This window comes from Nuphar pumila, chromosome 7, assembly GCF_984573655.1.
Source record: "Nuphar pumila chromosome 7, dmNupPumi1.hap1.1, whole genome shotgun sequence".
In the NCBI taxonomy this organism is placed as follows: domain Eukaryota; kingdom Viridiplantae; phylum Streptophyta; class Magnoliopsida; order Nymphaeales; family Nymphaeaceae; genus Nuphar; species Nuphar pumila.
The window spans coordinates 117,379,098-117,398,919 of NC_143255.1; the positions used below are offsets into that span (position 1 = coordinate 117,379,098).

General features: G+C 35.9%; 1 protein-coding gene across 1 annotated transcript in view; it reads right to left on the reverse strand.

Moving 5' to 3' along the window:
* Nucleotides 1–15,422, reverse strand: part of LOC149833113 (tumor necrosis factor receptor family protein) — a 43,705-nt gene extending 28,283 nt beyond the window's left edge. The window contains exon 1 of the mRNA XM_090012720.1: nt 15,103–15,422. Coding sequence (XP_089868846.1) covers nt 15,103–15,270 — 168 coding nt within the window. The 5' untranslated portion in view covers nt 15,271–15,422. The remainder of the gene's footprint in view (nt 1–15,102) is intronic.
* Nucleotides 15,423–19,822: the final 4,400 nt, after the last annotated feature.

Genomic DNA, 19,822 nt, shown 5'->3' on the forward strand with positions numbered 1-19,822 from the left:
GCTTTATATATGAATGTATTAGAACTATGCATGCTTGATACTTGGACGAAAAAGAGTCATAGGATACAAATTTGGATGGAGGTTGTGAAACTTTAGATAATTTCCTAATTTAAAGTTCTTTTTCATTCAAGTTAGAAAAAATTTCAAGTGCACATGGAGGTTTTTTATGCCTCCGTCTAGAGTATTGTAAGCAAGATTGATCATCATGAGATTTTTTATTAAGAGTCTCACTATCTCTTGATTCAATAATATTTTCAAAATCATATTTACAATCACAATCATTAACATCTTGGTTGAAACCAAGGTCAAATAAGAATGAGTACTCAGTTACACCCTTAGCTTGCTCTTTTCCAAAGAAATTTTCTTTTTTCAAGAAGGTTACATTTCTAGAAATATACAATTTTCATTTTTAGGATCATAACACTGATATCTTTTTTAATTATTAGCATGACCAAAGAAGGCACACAGAATAGCTCTTAGCGAAAATTTATCATTTTTGTTGGTTAATACAAAACATTTGCAACCAAAGACTTGTAATCTGGTACAGTCATGAGATAGTTTAGCAAGTTTTTCAATAAGAGATATTTTATAAAGAAGATGACATTCTGTTTATAAGATAAACAGAGGTTAAGACAACTTTTGCCCAAAAGATCTTTGGCACATGACTAGCAATAAGTAAGATCCTTGAAGTTTCAATGATGTGCTTATGTTTTCTTTCAGCTAAGTCATTTTGTTGTGGTGTGTGAGGTCAAGATCTTTGATGTGTGATGTCATGTAGATCAAGATAATTTTTAAATTCATTTGAAACAGACTTTTTCCCTGAATTAGTCCAAAATATAGAGATTTTGTTTCCAAACCTATTTTTAACCATTTTATGAAAGTTTTAAAAATGGAAAAAGACTTCATATTTATACTTAAGAAAGTATATCCAAGTATGTCTTGTAAAATCATCCACAAATATGACATAATATGTATATCCACTTTTAGATAAAATAGGTGTTGGACCCCAATCATCTGAATGTACAAGCTCAAGTGGTCTAGATGAAACAAAAGATTTATCAATGGTGATCCCTTCATTTTTTCAAGTACACAGTCTTCATAAGAGAAATCATTAAGATTACAAAAAAATTCAAATTTGAAAAATATTGAATTTTACTTTTTAGATACATTTGGATGTCTGAATCTTCTATGTCATACATTCAAATCTAGTTTTTAGACATTACAACAAAAAGCATCTTTGGGTATCTCCAAAAAATCTATATAGTAGAGATCTCTGTCTTTATGGCCTTACCCAATCAGCTTTCCCGATTGATGATCTTGTATCAAACATTTATTTGAAGAGAAGAAAATATTACAACCACAATCGGATATTTGAGAAACGGATAAAAAATTTAAGTTTAGTTTAGGGATGTGACGAACCTTTGGAATAAAAAAAGCTTTTTGAGTTTGAAAGATTTTTTTTTTTCAAAATTCCCTATTCCTTCAATTTGAAGATATGTACCATTGGCCGTAAAAACATTTAACACACTTGAGTTGTTAAGATATTTGGATAAAATATCTTTATTTGAAGTCATATGAAAAGATGCATCGGAATCAAGAAGCCAAGAAATTTTACTCATGTTGGAATAAGATGAAACAATGGCTTCAGTTGAAGAAGATGCTTTCTTGAGAAGTGGTTGAAGAGCTTCCATTAATTGAGCCACAGACATGCTTCCAATGGATGAATCATGAGGTGAAAATATTACTTGACTCTTATGGAGAGTCGACCAATGCAACATTCTTCTCATATGCCCCTCTTAGTTTAGGACATTGGGGCCTAATGTATCCCAGCTCATGGAAATTATGACAAATAACTTTTTTTATATTATAGTCATTGCCTTGTCTTCTATAATGAGGTGGTTTATATCCAGATATGTAATATCCCAGTCTAGAGATGGCCAAGCCCAAGTCATCCTTATTTTTAGTTACATACTTTTTGGTTTATATCCAATACCGGTGGATGATTGTTTCAAATATTTGGGATCTATCATTCAAAAGTATGGAGAAATTGATGGAGATGTAAATCATAGGATAAAGGTTGGGTGGATGAAATGGAAAAGTGCAACTGGAGTGTTGTGCGATCGTAGAATGCCATTGCGGTTGAAGGGAAAGTTTTATAGGACGACTATTAGGCCCGCTTTACTATATGGTACGGAATGTTGGGCTTCAAAGAGACATCATATTCAAAAAATGAGTGTATCTGAGATGCGTATGCTGAGATGGATGTGTGGAAATACAATAAAAGATAAGATTCGGAACGAGGAAATACGTAAGAAGGTAGGCATTGCACCTATTGAAAATAAGATGAGAGAGAATCGTTTACGGTGGTTTGGACATATTCAGCGAAGGCCTAATGATGCTCCAGTTAGAAGGATGGAGAAATGGGAAAATATATTAGTTAAAAGAGGTCGGGGTAGGCCTAGGAAGACATGGATGGAGGTGATAGGAAAGGATATGAATGCTTTAAACCTCACCGAGGACATGGCATTGGATAGAAATGATTGGAGGAGAAGGATTTATGTGGAAGACCCAGAATGATTTTCTTTTTTGGTTCATATCGCCGACCCCAATTGTTTTGGGATGAAGGCGTAGTTGTTGTTGTTGTTGTTGTTGTACTTTTTCAATCTATTTTCCTCCATACTCAACTATTCTATAGTATCTTTAATAGAGGAAACTTTTCCTCTATAGAAAAGAATAGACTTTATAGATTCGAATTTCGGTCTTAGACCGTTGACGAATTGGTAAAAATGCTTTGTATCTATTTGTCTTTGGCGGAGTTCTATATCTTCGGGACAATGCCATTTAGGCTCTAGAAGAGTCAATTCTTTCCAAAGTTCGGATAGATCATTATAGTATTCCCTAATAGTTTTATTCCCTTGGATCATAGTTCAAACTTTATTTTGCACATTGCATATATGTGTGATATCCTTAAGAGAATAAATTTTCTTAAGATAATCCCAAGTCTTATTAGCATGCTCAAATTGGCAAGGCTAGAACACTTTTTTACATCCACGCTACTAATAAGCCAAGACATGATTTTGGCATGTCCCATCTTTCATTCCTTCCACTTCTTCTCATAAGTGATTACAGCCTTAGTCTTTTCATCTTCGATCTTTCTCACCCTCTACCTTAGTGAGAAGTAGCTTAGGTTTTGAATCAGATCCATTTACTAGTCCTCACAACCCTTTTCCCCAAATAAGGTACTTCATAATAGAAATCCATGTTATATAATTGAAATCATTTGAGTTTTATGGGTTTAATGGTGACATTATCATTATCATCCAGTTTTACAAGGGCTAAGAGAAGAAGAGAGAAAGAAAAGGTAAGGAGAGAAGAGAAAAGAGAGGAGGAGAAAGAAAAAGCAATATAAGGATCACAAGCATTCCTTCACCAACACTTTGAAAAAGAGTCTTCAAATGAGCTTCAATACTTCCAAGCTCTGATATCAAGTAAAAATAGGTATAACACCTTTAAACACAAACAAAGTATCCACCAACAAGTGTAAAATGCACAATCACAAATGCTACGAAGAACACAATCACAAGTGCCACCAAGGGCATACACAAAGGATAAAAAATAATATTTTTATTGAAGAAAAATATGCAAGAAGCATAACATTACAAGGGGAATGGACCCCTATTTATATACACAAGAGGGATAGAAGGGGAGCTAGGTATGGCAGTGGACCAGGGCGGGGGACAAGGTCTCCACCCCTGCCCTGTCTCAAAAAAATTCCCTCCATCCCCGCACGGGTTTTGATTTTAACCTTCATCCCCGGTCCATTCCATGTTTCATGTCCTCCATCCCCGGTCCAAACAGGGTGAGGCGGGGCGGGGCCCCATTTCCCCGATCGTTCCGCCGTTGCTGCCTTCTGTCGCTACCACCTTCCGCCATTATCACCTTCCATTGTTGCCGCCTTCCGCCGTTAGAGGAAGGAGAAGAGAAAAACGGGAGCTCGCATGGCTCATTAGAGGAAAGAGATAGGAGAGATTCGAGAAAGGGTTTTATGTTAGGGTTAGTAATATATAATATATATAGAGAATTTTATAATATGTATAAGGGTATAATGGTAATTTTCTTAACAGGGATGGGGCGAGGTAGGGCATGGGCAAGAGTAAGTCCATTCCCACACGGGTTTTGATTTTAACCTCCATCCTCGGTCCATTCCTTGTTTCATGTCCTCCATCCCCAGTCCATTCCCCGTTTCATGTCCTCCATCCCCGATCCAAACGGGGCGAAGCGGGGTGGGGCCCCGGTACACCTCGGTCCACTGCCATCCCTAACGGGAGCTAAAAGAGAGAGAGAGAGAGAAGACAAAACGAAAAGAAAGGACAAATCCAAAGGCTAGATTTCTAGCCGTTGGACCTAGTTCAACGCCTAGAAATCTAACCGTTGGATTCAAGTCAACAAGGATTGACTTGGTCCAACCTATATATATATATATATATATATATATATATATATATATATATATATATATGTACAATTTAACATACACCCTTTATTTATACACAAAAGGAAGCAAAAAATAGTTGTTGGGAGCACTTCTCAACAGCGAGAACTACCAATAGCTCTATTTCAAGAGCATTATAAGGACTATAATGCCCTTGATAAAATAATAAATTATAAAAATAATAAAAACCTAAAGTACCCCTGTAATCATCGCAAAAATTTTCCTCTCGAAATATTCTCTCTCTTCCTTCTCTTTTCCTTTCCATCCTCTTATTTTCCTCCTTTTTGAAGGGAGAAGAATAAAAGATAGGAAAAGAAAGAGAGAAGGGAAAAGAAAAAGAAGAGAAGAGAAGAGGAACTACTTTGCGGGTTTCACTTGACCTTAATTTTGAAAATATTTTGAAATAACTCGCCTCCGTTTTTGAAATATTTGCGGGAAAACTGGGAGACGGGATCCACTCGTCGGTACGAGGTTCGACCGTTCCTGACGCCTTTACCAGGGATAATCGAACCAAGGGTCGAATTAATGCCTTTTGCTTTGCTAAGAAATTATCTAAGTTTTTATCCTAAGTCTAAATGCACAATGAATCATGCTTGTGCAAATGCAAAGATGTATGCTCTTTTTGAAAATGTTTTGAAGAATTTCCAAGTGAAATTGATAAAGTGAAGAGATGATTCCTAACTTAGAACTTAAGATTAAAGTTCTAAGTTTTTAGAATAATCAAGAGCTTGGAAAGATAAATCTGAATTTGGAAATTAATTTTGGAGTTTTGAGATAAAAAGAGAAGGAAATTTTCAAAGTCACAAATAGACTTTTAAATTTAAGGGTTTGATCTTGGATGAATATTTGGAATGGAATTGAATTCCAATTTTGAAGTTTTTGAATTTAGAAGGAAATGTGGGAAATCTAAAGGAATTGAGAAATGGGATTTGCAAAAGTTGGAATTTTCAAGATGAAATCCGAATCCAAGATCTGGATTCTGAACAGAGTTTGAGTTTTGAATTTTAAGATGAGAACTTGATTTGAAATCTGGAAATGAAATGGCATTGATTTTGAAATTTAAAGTGGGATTTGGATTTGGAATTTTGAATGGAATTGGATTCAAGAGATGAAATCTGAGATCCAAGATAGGGTTGTCGATCTGAATCTGAGATCAAAAAAATGGGAATGAATTCTGGATCCTAAGATAGGTTTTGGATCTAAAGTCTGAGATCTAAGGTAGAATGAGGATCTGGATCTTAAGAGTTGGATTTTGGATCTGAATCTGAGACCCAAAGTAGGGTTGGATTCTGGATCCTGAGAATTGGTTTTTGGATCTGAATCTGAGATCCAATGAGAATCTGGATCCTAAATGAAATTTGAATCTGTGATTGGAGATCCAAAGTGAAATAAGGGTTTGGTCCCTAAATGGAATTTGGATCTGTGATGGGAGATCCAGAGTAGAATAAGGATTTGAATCCTAAATGGAATTTGGATCCGTGATTGGAGATCCAAAGTGGAATGGAGTCTTATACTTGGAAATCTGGATCCAAGTTGAGACTAGGATTTGTCTTTGGGTTTGGATTTTGAGAAGTCCAAATAGGACCTTTAAAATGGATCTGGGTTTTAGAAACCCAAATTTAAAGCTTGAGATTCAAATCTAAACATTGATTGGAGATAAGGGGATGAAATTGATTTTGAAATCAAAAGATAACTTCAAAGTTAAATTGAACTTTGAATTTGATTGAAGTTTGAATATCAGATGATTTTGGAATTTCAAAGCAATATTGGACTTTGATATTGAATTTTTTTTAATATTGAAATAAGATAGCATTGAATAAGATTTGATTTTAAGAAGAAGAATCACTTGGAATTTTGAAAAGGAAGTTTTGAAAATATGATGCAATTCTATCCTATATGATGAATGAACTTTAAATAACTTTGAAATAGAATTTAAAAAAAGTTATTCCATTCCTCAGATGAATTAAAATAAGATTGAAGATATAATACATCCTTGACTATGGTCATTGAATGTATTATATAGTAATCTATATTTAAATTCTAGTGAAGAATGAAACACATTTTTGTGCTTTTATAGAGTTTTAAAATAAAATTAACTCTCAATATACCCTGACTATGGCCATTGGTATATATGTTGAATTAATTCTAAGTTAGACTCTGATAAAAGGTAAAATATTTGAAAAATATGATGATTTTTGAAAAGGATCCAGTGTTATTTCATAAAAGATAAAAATACTAAGTCTTGTTTACACCCTGACTATGGCCGTTGGTGTAAATCATCAACTTAGAATTAACTTACCTCTTATGAAATGGTGTGCGTGCCATTCGTGTTCCCATTGTGAGAATTTGAGAAATAAAGAAAAAAAATGCATGAACAACAAGTAATTCAATGATATTTACATTGCTCATCCATTCTATCTAAAGCGGGAAAGGTAAATTCTTATTCCAATCTAACTATTACAATGGGCAAAATCAAATGTACAACCCCAAGTAATGATATATTTTCCATATTCCCTGCAAAACAACTGAGTTAATCCTTGACAAAGATGATGAAAAAGCACAAGTGTTAATCATGTTTATGGAAGATATTTAGAAAGGAGAATGAAGTTATAATGCACATGAACTTACTATTCAGAAATAATACAAGGTTGCATTGTCAATCAAGGATGTCCCCTGCATGGATTATGACATATTGAACTTTGGAAAAGTGGACGGCAGGAAATGAGCTATAATGATGTTTTAAGATAAATGATAACCATCTAAGCTGGGAGCCTAGAGGTTGTGAGGTAATGCAAGAGGGTAATAGCACAGTGAGTAACCGGCTGGGAGATGTCAATGCTGAAGTGGAAGATATGTGATATGAAATAAGGTGGAATGCATGTATTGCAGCAGGCAAGTGCAGGGAATTAAATACAGATGGGTATAGACACTGGACTGTGGTTTGAAAAGGGAATACAGATCAGCATAGATCCCAACTCTGTAGGGAATCCTGGTCACATGTTGGATGCTACTCCAGCTCTGATCTGGATTTTAAAACAATGGCGTTGGATGCTACTCTAACACCCATCGTGGAAAATTCAGAAGTCCATCAATGCCTCGCCGAGAAATTCGATAAAAGCTCCAATCAATGCATATCCGCCTTTTCTTGAGAGCACAACACCAGACAAAGAGGGCAAAAGTGCAGTATTTCCCCCTTTCATTAATAAGCACGTCAAGCCTTTGACACCGTTGTAGCTTTTGTTTTGTTTTTTTTGTTTTTTTTTTTTTGATAAGGCAAAGTCCAACACTTGTGAATCTCGTTTAAACGAAGGACTAATGAACTCTTGTTTATGGGATTATTCCCCTGTGTAAACTATACAGAGACATAAGACGTAACTAGTTTCCAAATACAGGACGCAGAGCTACTGATGAAAACAGGTATAAGCAGATAGCAACGCCATATCAAATGGCAAGAGAACAAGGATTTTGACGAAAAAGAAGGATCCTAATACTGTATTAAATCCAATGCAGAGGCGATGCTGAACTAAACACAACGCTATAAGCTCGAAGTTACAGGATCAATCAAATGAAATACGTTACTAAATTTGAAAGGAAAAGAAAAAAAATGGTAGTGATAGCATAACATCAGAATAGGAAATTATTCAGAGATAAATTGCCAAAAAAAAGAGAAAAAAAAAATGAATATTGGAACCAGAATGTTCCGTTAATGTAGCAATGGATGGGTCGATCCTGCTATATGCAGGTCGATCCCATCCTTAATGCCTTGAGGGGAAAAACAAACTCAAAACAGGAAAGGTAATAATATGAAATTCCTATAGAAAATCAAAATAAAAGAAAAGGAAGAAAGACTTGTGAAAATCAGGAACAAATATGATAAGCAGGAAAGGAAGGGGAAGGGGTCACTTACCTGATTTGCTTGAAATCCTGAAAGAAGGAACCCTTCCTTCGTTCTACCGTGGAAGTTTATTGTAGCTACGGGGAACTCTTCCGCTTTTCTTGCTGGAACTAAAGATCCCTTCGCCGACCAGGGGAGAGACTGTAGCTTCGCAGGGGAAAGGGAGTCGATCCTTTCAGCTAATTGGGGAAGAAGACTGGTTCATGCGTGAAGAAGAAGAGGGAGAGAAACAAGAAGAAGAAACAGAAGAGGAAGGAAGAAGGGGATGCGTAGGGGCAAAAGACGAGTCGAGAGGAAGGAAAGGGAGCGTGATGGTGGATTATCAAGGAGGAGGAGGATGCGGGGGTTAATGGATGATGGAATGGGGCGTCCTGCATCCCCTTTTAAGGAGGAAGAGGGGAAGGTTCGGGAAGAGGAGGTTAGAGATGAAGGGCGATTTCGAGGATGGATGGTTTTGGGCGAAGGAGGAGAGAGAAAGAGAGAGAGGGAGAGAAGCGATTAGGGTTTCTGAGGGAGAGCCCTGAGAGAAATCGGGCGAGAGAGGAAAAAGGGAGGGTTTAGAAGGGTTATTTGTAAAAAAAATTGGTTTTTCCAAAAAGAGGCTCCCTTAACAAAAAATTTCATAAACATGGTTTAAAAATGATTTTTTTAGCAAAATCGATTTTAAAAAGTTTAAACTCATTCATTTTTCTCGAAATTTTCCATTTTTTTGGTTTTTTGTTTTATTTTTCAATTTTTTGTATTTTTAGAATAAAATCCTAAAGTTTGTGAGAAAACAGAGGTTAAAACTAAAAAATTTTTTGTGTTTTTGCAAAAATATTTACAAGAAGGAAATTTTCTAAAAATTTAAAAACTATTTTGAGAAAATTTCTTCAGAAATGGGTTTTGATCCGGATTTTGAGAAAATATGGATTTAAAGTGCTGGATTCGGATCCGGAGTTGATTTTGAATATATCAATATGGATTTTAATTCAGAGAATCTGAAGAAATGACTTGATTTTCTCAGAAAATGGGGTTAGGGGCAAAAAGGGTCATTTTTACAAAACTTTGAAAAATTTGGGGTGTTCACAACCCCTAATGAACACAAGCAATTACATAAGGAGAAATAACTAAAATACCCCTAATGGTTTTTACTTGTTACATCAAGAAATAATATGTATACATATTAATGTGTATATATATATATATGTACATATGCAAACAATAAGCATATATATACTTTAACAATAATTTGTAACTAACAGTCATGTGGAACTTGACACGTCATAATCAGGATCTATAATAAAAAGCCATAATCTAAATTTAATTATGTTGTTTGAAAGTGCGATGCAAAGTCCATCAAGCACACAACCAAGTACCTAGTGCTTTTATCTATTATCAATCGAAATTGACTACATCTCTGAATGCTAAAAGTGAAAAAACAGACACAAATTCAAGACTGATTGACAAGTTTAGCACTATTTCTTCAGATCCGGAACTTTAAGAAATTAGCCAACAAAAGCACTTGTTGTGTTTCAACATGCCTATGAAGGAAATTGTAGTCATCAATAAGAAAAAGCACAGATTGTTACCATGGCTAATGGGCTATGACCCATACCCTGGGCCTTGGTACTCTTCACACCTGACTGGTATAAGGCATACTGCTAAAAGGTTTGCTCGGGAATACAGTATCAATTAGATGAAGAATTTTGCACAATCACCAAGATGACTAACAACAGGAATCTTATCATTACTGCCATAATTCATCAATAGCCATTACACATATAGAAGTTAAAGGACAAACCACCCGGGTGGTGATCTTCATAAAGATAAAACAAGTATGTTCATTCTCTATTACATGCCTCATGGCATTTACTTCTAACCAATGTTGTCAAAAGCGTGCTTTGAGGCATAAAAAGTGTGCCTCGAAGCTAGGTGCAGCACTCTATGCCTCGGTGTGCAACTATAAAGTGCTTAGGGTATTAAGCGTGTGCCTCATGGCCCTCGAGGTGTGCTTTTGACTCGAGGCGCACGCCTCGAATATAAGGTAGTCAAATGGGGTCAAAGGCCTCATTTGACCACCTTAATGTTATTAAAAAATATTTTCTTTTATAAAAAACGTGAAAAAGGACAAGGGTTTAGGGCATTGTCTCCCCTTCTCCACCTCTCTCTCTCTCTTAAGAAAACGAAGAAGAAAAGAGGGGCAGAGGATCAGCCCCATCCTTTGCACCGCTTCACCTCATGTGTTCCCTTTCGGCGAGCTCCAATATCCAAGTATCTCTCTCTCTCTCTCTCTCTCTCTCTCTCTCTCTCTCTCTCTCTCTCTCTCTCTCTCTCTCTCTCTCTCTCCTCCTCTTCTTCCGCCTTCTCCTTTTCTTCCTCCTCTTGTCTGCTCCCTCTTGCTTCTCCTTATTTTCCGCCGCCGCATCCTCCATCGCCTCCTGTTCTTCCTCTGTTGTGTATACACCGACTCTCTCTCTCTCTCTCTCTCTCTCTCTCTCTCTCTCTCTCTCTCTCTCTCTCTCTCTCATAATATCAGTAACACCTGGTTGGCCAGGTGTTACCAGGTTTTATGATCTTGGGTCAGACTTAAGGTCCGATTAAGACCTGGGTCAGAAACAGATCTTATTTAGACTTGGGTCAAACTAGGGCTGCATTAGACCAAGATCTGTTTTGTGCCAGGTCTGAATCTGACCCAATTCTGAACTAGACCGGGGCATGCTTTAACCCAAGTCTAAGTCAAATTTGGGTCTGCTGACCCAAATCTGAATCTGACGTGGATCAAAACAGAATCAGGTCTGCTGTGGCCCATTTGATTCAAACTTGGGTCTAAGCTGGTTTTGCTGACCCAAATCTGAATCTGACCTGGATCAAAAGAGAATCAGGTTTGTTCTGGCCCATTTGATTTAAACATGGGTCTATGCTGGTTCTGTTGACCCAAATTTGAATCTGACCTAGATTAAAACAGAATCAGGTCTATTCTGGCACATTTGATTCAAACCTGGGTCAAAGCCAGTTCTACTGACCCAAATCTGAATCTGACCTAGATCAAAACAAAATCACTGGTTCTTGACATAAAAGCTTATAAATTTATTTAGTAAGAGTAATGTTTATGCATATTCATTTTTTTTATTTAGTTGACTTTTTAATATTTTTTGTGAAGCTTACGCTTTCCGCCTCAAGGCTTACGCCTCGCTTCATGAGCGGGTCTTACGCCTTGCTACGCCTCAACGCTATTCACAATAGGTATGATTTAGACCTGGGTCAGACTAGGTGTGAATTAAACCTGGATCTGTTTTGACCTAGGTCTGAATCAGACCTAGGTCAAAACCGGCCCAGTTCTGAACTAGACCTGGGCCTGCTTTGACCCAGGTCTGAGCCAAATTTGGGTCCCATTTGATCCAAACCTGGGTCTAAGTTGGTTCTGCTGACCAGAATTACCGGAAGTGCCATAGGGAGTGTGGAAGCATGCTTCCGAAACATCCTCGGAAGCGCACACAAAAATTGAGAAGCGTACTCCTCATTTATGGGAAGCTCGATTCCTCCTTTTTTCATTTTTTTATTTTTATTTTTTTCTCTTTTTTTGCTTCCCCCTCGCTTCCTAGGTCGCTTCTGATTCGCTTGGGTCGCTTTTAAGACACTTATGATGAGTTGTGGAGCCTGATTCAGAGTTTTTTCCCTTACAGAAGGGGGGTCCGGGGGTTCCCCTGGTGTGGGTCCCACTGGCCCCCATAACAAATTTTTTCTTGGGCTTATGTTTGAGACCCAGTTTCTTATGGATCAGACCCGATTTGTTTAGGTTTAGGGTTGTCGCCCTAGACCTGTATAAATACTTTCTTTTTCTTTCTCTAGTATAACAGTTGGAAAGAGCAATAAGATTTCTCTTTGGGCGGCCGTGGTTTTTTACTCTCTCTCTAGTTTGAGGGGAGGTTTTTCCACGTAAATCTGTGTGTCCCTCTTGTTTCTTCGTTTTCTTGCTTGAGTGTTTCCTAACAGCTTCCTGGTTCACTTTTAAGTCATCTCACGCTTCCCGCTTCCTAAAATTTTGAAAGTGCCTCGCTTCCCGCTTTCGCTTCCTCGACTAGCAACTCTGTTGCTGACCCAAACCTGAATCTGACATGGATCAAAATAGAATCAGGTCTGTTCTGGCCCATTTGATTCAATCCTGGGTTTAAGCTGGTTCTGCTGACCCAAATATGAATATGACCTGGATCAAAACAGAATCAGGTATGTTCTAGCCCATTTGATTCAAACCTAGGTCTAAGCAGGTTCTCCTGACCCAAATCTGAATCTGACCTGAATCAAAACAGAATCAGTGGTTCTGGACATAAAACCTTGTAAATTTATTTAGTAAGAGTAATGTTGATGCATATTTATTTTTGTTTTTTTATTTAGTTGATTTTTTAATATTTTTTGTGAAGCTTACGCTTTACGCCTCAACGCTATTCACAACATTGCTTCTAACCATTATGGCAAATGAACCTAAAAAGATTCAAGTTCAAAATGTTAGCATTTAGTGAACTAGTGTAGTCTTAATCAAAATGACTACAACGCTCCAGTGATTACCCAAGTTATATAAAAGGATGGCATCTGGTAGTTACTATTGATAACATGACCAACACTAGAGATTACTACCTTATTACCGGTGCCATTAGCCGGTAATTTAGCTTAATTGAGATAAAAGAACAAAGTTTCCTTAGGCATTATACATATATTTTGTTTCCCATTCTCTCAACTATCTCATCTCTCACAGAAAGTAGTTGCTGATCTTATGTACCGCAGTCACAAAAATCAGAAATTTGATTACATCTTATCAACTACAAGCCTCTTGCGGCACACTTCTTCTTGGATTCCAGTGGGTTCTCTATAAACCAGTTGTATTACATTTTACTCCTAGGACCGCTTTATTCACGTATATGCATATTTTTCATTTTTACAGTGGTGTGGAAATATTTCTATTGGCACATGTCCACATATTGAACTTTAAACCACAAAACAAACCGCAATAAAAAACTATAGCAATGAACCTTCTGTTTAAAGAAGCTACTAAACATGCGCTTTAACGAGCTAGAATTATAAAACCTAGTACATGGAATAGTCAATCACCTCAATACAGAAATAGGACAAATTTTTATAACAACTTTAAAAAGTTTCAAGCCACCATGAGGGATATATAAACTAGATTTAGAACTGCTTAAAATGTTCTTTCGCAATCTATAACTAAAACTAATTACATATAGATCTTCTCAGAGCTAGTTTGTGAACTAAACAGTGGCATACAAAGATTATTGGCTAATGGAATAGTTGATCACCTGAAATACGGGAAGAGGGTGATGTTAAGAAGTGTTTTAGAAAAGTTCTGACCCACCATCAAGATTTTACCTCACGCTTGGAGGTCAGAGCTTCCCAAGGTAGCTTACAAATAAGTTTTTATAACTGTAAGCAGGATTTGTGGCGGGTTCTAGATTCTAGACAGTTTACTTGGTTAATATCACTGTCACCGATATCGGCGATATTTTGAAAATATCACAAGAAATACCGATATTTTAAGATAGCTAATATTAAAGGTAATATCTCGCGATATTTTTGGAGAAAAACTTTTTTTTTAAAGCTTGCATTTCCTATTTTTTGTTTCTTTTATATTTTAAAACCTTTAAAACATGTTTCTTTATATTTTTTAAAGAAAAATAATGCAAAACTTATTATTTTCTTAGCTTTTTTGTTGTTATTTATATTTTTTTCAATTTTTTAAACTCCCGAGATTTATCAACTTTTGAAAATCTCTCCGAGAAACACCCTCGCCCAGAAATTACCTTTAACGATACAGGTGATTATGGTTAAGATAGTCACGGGAAGTTTACATAGGATAGAACAACATAGCAGTAAGGATCAATCTTAATGGCAGGAGAAGAAGACAGCACTAAGTGATTATTAGCCTTAATAACAGAAATACATTTGCCGAAGGTTGAATACATGACCCCCTGTTTTTGTAAATATTGGAGCTTGAAAGGGATAAAGCTACCTCAAATTGATAAGCCACATTCTTCTCATTTAATCCACTCAAAAACCTTGACAAACATTAAACAAAAACGATTCTTCCAATGCATCACCACCATCATCAATCGAATGTGCACATTAGGATTCTGGGTGTTTGCCTCGCGATATAAGAAATCGTCCTAGGTGTTTGCGTCACAATATAAAAAATCAATCAAGCTTCATGTGAAACAAACAAATTTGCTTTAACGTTGTACCGACAAACTTTCGCAGAACATCCCCACAAATCAACTATTGCAATAACAAGTTCACTAGCAAAAGAACAATAAAATGGCTAAAAATATTCATCTAAAAGAAGAAATAAGCAAAAAGAACAAGTGGGCACCTCTTATAATCAAAGAAGAAGCAAAACACAAGCATAAAAATCGACGAAAACCCAAGGAAATCAATCAATCCCATACAAGAAAAAAAGTTTTCCATAACTTCGAACTTTACCAAAGAAACCGTCCCCACGAACATACTGATCACCAAAAGCAAACTAAAACGGCCAAAAAGCATTCATCTAGAAGAAGAAATAGGCAAAAGGAACAAATGGGTGTCTCTCATAATTACAGAAGAAGCAAAACACAAACAATAAAAATCGGAGAAACCCCCAAGACAAGTAGAAATCATATACCACCGTTAATTACAATCACAGCAAGTATAACGAATACAATGGTGATCAAGGGTAGACACCACCGACCTTAGCGTAGCCCCAGGTACTTCCTACGGTAGTGGGACCGCGGTCCTTTATGATATGGTAGAGGGCTTTGGAGATCTCAGAGGCCTGCTCAGGGGGGACTTTGGGGTTGATCCTTCTCAAGTTTGGCGTGCATTTCTTAGAGAAATACCTTACTAGAGTTGGAAACATGTTATGGGTGTCGCTGCTCTGGCGTAATCTAGCCTACTTGTGCTGTAGAAGAGGAATTACTTGATTTCTTTCGTCAAGGGAAGCATGAGATGAAGGCAGCGGTGGGAGGAAGGAGGGGGAAGGCACCACTCTTCATGGCAGACGATTCCCGGGTGCACTAACCCCGAATAAACCCTTCTGGACTCGACTCGACTCGACTCTTGTGGCAGTCCAAAAACCCTGGTTTATGTTACATTTGGGCAGTGGGACTAGGGTTCCCGATCCAATTACTCGCGATAGTGGTCCGATGTCATAAAGATCGACAAACACGTGTGTCATAGGGACATGCCACTTTGGTGGCGTTTTATTGGCGTTGCTGAGCCGGATACTTGGACACGTACATGACACGATACAGATAATATGTTAAAATTATTTTAATATTTTTAATGTTTTAAAGTATTATTTTAATAGAGGTCCATTTGCAACATTAAAATATCACAAATTTGGTGTTTTTTATTGATTAAAGATAAAAAAATTCATGCCTTCGTGTCCTATTTCCTTGAAAAGTTTTCCAACTTTGTGAGTCGAACTTGCGTCACGCATGTCAAAGTGTTGTGATGTAGTTGACAGCATTGCAGGGCCCCACAACACTTTTCTGTTGGCCCCACCCTTGCCTTGTGATGTTACGAGCCTGGTTTTGAGATTTCGCATGCTTGTCCACTTGAACCGAATCCAAAAAAAGTGGAAAAGAAGTGTTCCATATAAGGTGGACCGTATTGCAAAAATCAATTTTAGGTAGTTTTTCTTTTTTTTTTGCAAATCTAAGTGTACATATGGGATCTACATTGTCAAAAACCTAAGAACCGACACTTGGATCAAGTTATTTCTAATGTGTAAATAGGATTTAATAATGTGCTAAAAATCAATAATTAGATTTTTTGAATTTTTTGGACTATAAAAATCATATTTATGCCATAAAAATACTTAGATCCAAGTGTTGGTTTTTAGGTTTTTAATCATGTACATCGCATCTTAGCACTTTGATTTGCCAAAAAATACATCTAGAATTTGTTTTTGCAAGTGGTTTAGACGGTTTGGACCTTCTACCTCTTCTCTCTCTCTCTCTCTCTCTCTCTCTCTCTCTCTATATATATATATATATATATATATATGGACCATACTTGTTACAAACATTTATAGGAACAAATGCTTTCTTTTTTCTATTTTTAGTCGTTTTCATGAAGCTAACCTTCTAGTTGTTATTTACATGTTTTTCTTAGTGGAATTCAACACTTAGATCATCCAATTACGACATACGTAGGTTTTTATAAGGCTTCAAAATTCAATGGCCTGTTTTTTTTAATCCAAACGACATGATTCAAAAACTGATCACCACTAGTTTGGATACGGTGAATCCATCTATAAGGTCTGACTAAAACAATATGTGCCATATGGATCTAGAGGCGCTTGTACCTGCAAACTTTTGTAATAAGCATTCTCCCATTTATGAGTCTGGAATATAAAAACTTGAACTATATGAACTTTTATTTGAATTGAAATTATTATGAGCTTCTTTCATTCTTTTGTTTTTTTAATTTGATTGCATAGATGTGGCTCTTGGATCATTCCACTATGATGCACACACGCATATATATATATATATATATATATATATATATATATATATATATATATATATATATATATATATATATATATATATATATATATATATATATAAAAGGTTGTGTAATTACATTATTTACTTGGGTTCTCATAAATTTCCAATAGGGCTGCAAACAGGTCAGATATGGTGAGATATCTTATCTAAGTCTGACATGTTGTTTTTTTATTTGGATCCTTTAAGTAATATGTACATTTGGATAAGATTCATATCTGTTCACTAAGATTACTTTCGGATTTGGGTCAAATTCGGAGCGTCATCTTAAGTTGGATCTGGATTCCTTATTGCCTTTTTTACATGTAAATAACTTGTTTTTGTTCTATTTTTTTTCAGATCCAGTATTATGATTCGGGTCCAAATCCAGATTTGGATCTACAATTTATTTTCATATTCAGATTCAAATCCAGCAAGATCTGGCCTGAATCTGACCCATTTGCACCGCATGCCAAAACAAGACAACATAATTTTGATTGCAATTAAACTGAAACTGATGATCATAATTGCATTAATTCCCATATTACTTGCTATTTAGTTGAATCTAACTGATCTTAGTTTGTTCTCCATGGGTCCGGATCGGGTGCAATATGATTGCACAAATATTTGTGGGTTAAGCACCTGATGGACCTACATCAGGCTTTGGGCCCCACAACTGTCCCCAAGATGGAGGGCCACCAGTGCTTAATGCACAAATATTTGTATAATCATATTGCACCTGATCTTTTCAGGTGCTCCATAGCTTGTTGTGCTAAGTGCATACAGTGGATACACAACTGCATATGTTCATGGTTTAATCAACTAAGTTAAGCCTCTATTTAATAGCAGAAGATGAGGAGTTGACTCTTTTTTTTAGAGAAAATTATAGAGCACAAAAAATTATACTTAAAGAAGTGTTAAGAAAAGCACACAAATTTTGACCAAGTCATTTTATGTGATGAGAACCAAAATCCAATGTTTTCAGCTTGTTATAAAATTATATTGTCTTTAACTTCATTTTTTGGCCTCTAAAATAACATTTTCATGGTTCTTGTTTTGAAGAAAAATTAAACTAGAGGATCTCAAATTTTCAACAAACTAAAAATCATGTCAATACGATATCAGAGTAAAAAGTTATAACCAAAACAAGGTGACATGTTTAGTAAAAAAAACCTATTTTTTAGGTAGAACTCATTTTCAAGACATTTTTTACTACAAAAAATACCGAATTTGGTTTTCACTCAAAAAATGAATTAAATTTGAAGATGTTATCTTTTTAATGCAATAAAAATCACCTCAAACGGATATCCAGATAGGAATCTATGACCAAAACAAGTTAGCATGTCAAGCCTATTTTATCCAATTTTGTTGACGACAAGTCAAGTTGTCATTAGCATTTTTGCCCAAGAGCGCTGACGACAACCTAGGTTGTCGTTAGAGCCCTCTAAGATGTCGTTAAAGTTTTTTTTACTAAGAATTATCATCAGAGCAAGTTGTCGTTAGAATACTTGTCATTAGAACTCTTTTGTCCAAAAATTATCATCAGAGCCACTTGTCGTTAAAGCAAGTTGTTGTTAATCACTTGTCGTCGGAGCAAATTGTCATTAGCATTTTGCCGACATCAACTTGTCGTCAACTACTTTTTTTGTGTGCCTTTGAGATGAAATTTGCCTTTTTAGCCATAAAAATCATAAATTGAAGGCCACTTATTCCCAAAATCTACTTTCTTTTAATAAAACACCCATCCAAGGCAATAAACCTTGAACAAATCCCAACCTTCTATTCAAAACAGCCAATCTATAAATCGTCCATCTAGATAAATCTCGAATACATAGGAAATGTATCCGAATCTGCCTAAACAACTCTAAATAAGGAGTTCTGCCCCTTGTTTCAGTATCTTAAATTCGCATCTACATTATGTCAAATTATCTACAAGACCTAGCCTAGCCGATCGAGCCTAGTCAGTCAAGTCAAAACTTAGCCTAGTTTAGGACTCATATCCTTAGTCCCACCCATCTTTTGAAGCCTATGCCTAACCGAAGTGTTGCCTGCACTCTTCCGTGCTCATCAATCGTAAAAAAGGCTACCTAAGCGCGAAGTGAGATTCAGTTTATTTTTATATTGATTTTTGTTTATTTAATATATTTTCTTATGTTTCGATAATCTAGTGTTTCATATATTATTTGTTTTGTGTGATTTTTGAGTTTTGGTGGTTCCCACCATCAAACTCATTTTTTTAGGACTCGTGAATAAAGTACGAATCCCCGCAATGCCACCGCTCCAAAAGCAACAATCGAAGATTTTTTGGTTAGGTTGATCCCTAATCAACGAAGGAAGAAATGCTCTTTACCTTGAAGAATGTACCCCACATCTTCTCAAATTTGGATCTGGTTCTGTGGACCCTTGTTTAAAAATAATTTTCTTGGTGAAAAATTATGTTTTTTAAGCATTTTAAAAATTCAAGGATCCACAAAATAATGACCATGATGAGACATTCAATCAACTCAAAGATCCGAGTTTATGAAAATTAGGTGTTACGAGGTTGATGCACTTTTGTTTTTTTGTGTTTTCATATATGGATTTACCCTGGATCCAAATTATTTTTTTTGTTTCTATTTTTATAAAAAAAATTGTCATAATGATAAGGGCATATCTCTCTCATTTTAAGTTTGTTTTTTGTGTTCTTAAGCTTGTTTGAAAGCATACGAGTAGGGCTTTATTTTACATGTTCAACCAGTTTTCAAATTTTGTGACTAGCCTCTAAAAATCGGCATAAATAGTGAAAATGGTCATTTCTATGACTATTTTTCGTTAGTGTTATCTATATTTTTTCCAGTTTCTCAGTGATCTAGAGACGAAAATTTGTCGTTCAAAATCTGAAATATAGATCTAACTTTGTTTAGTTTTGAGCGAGAG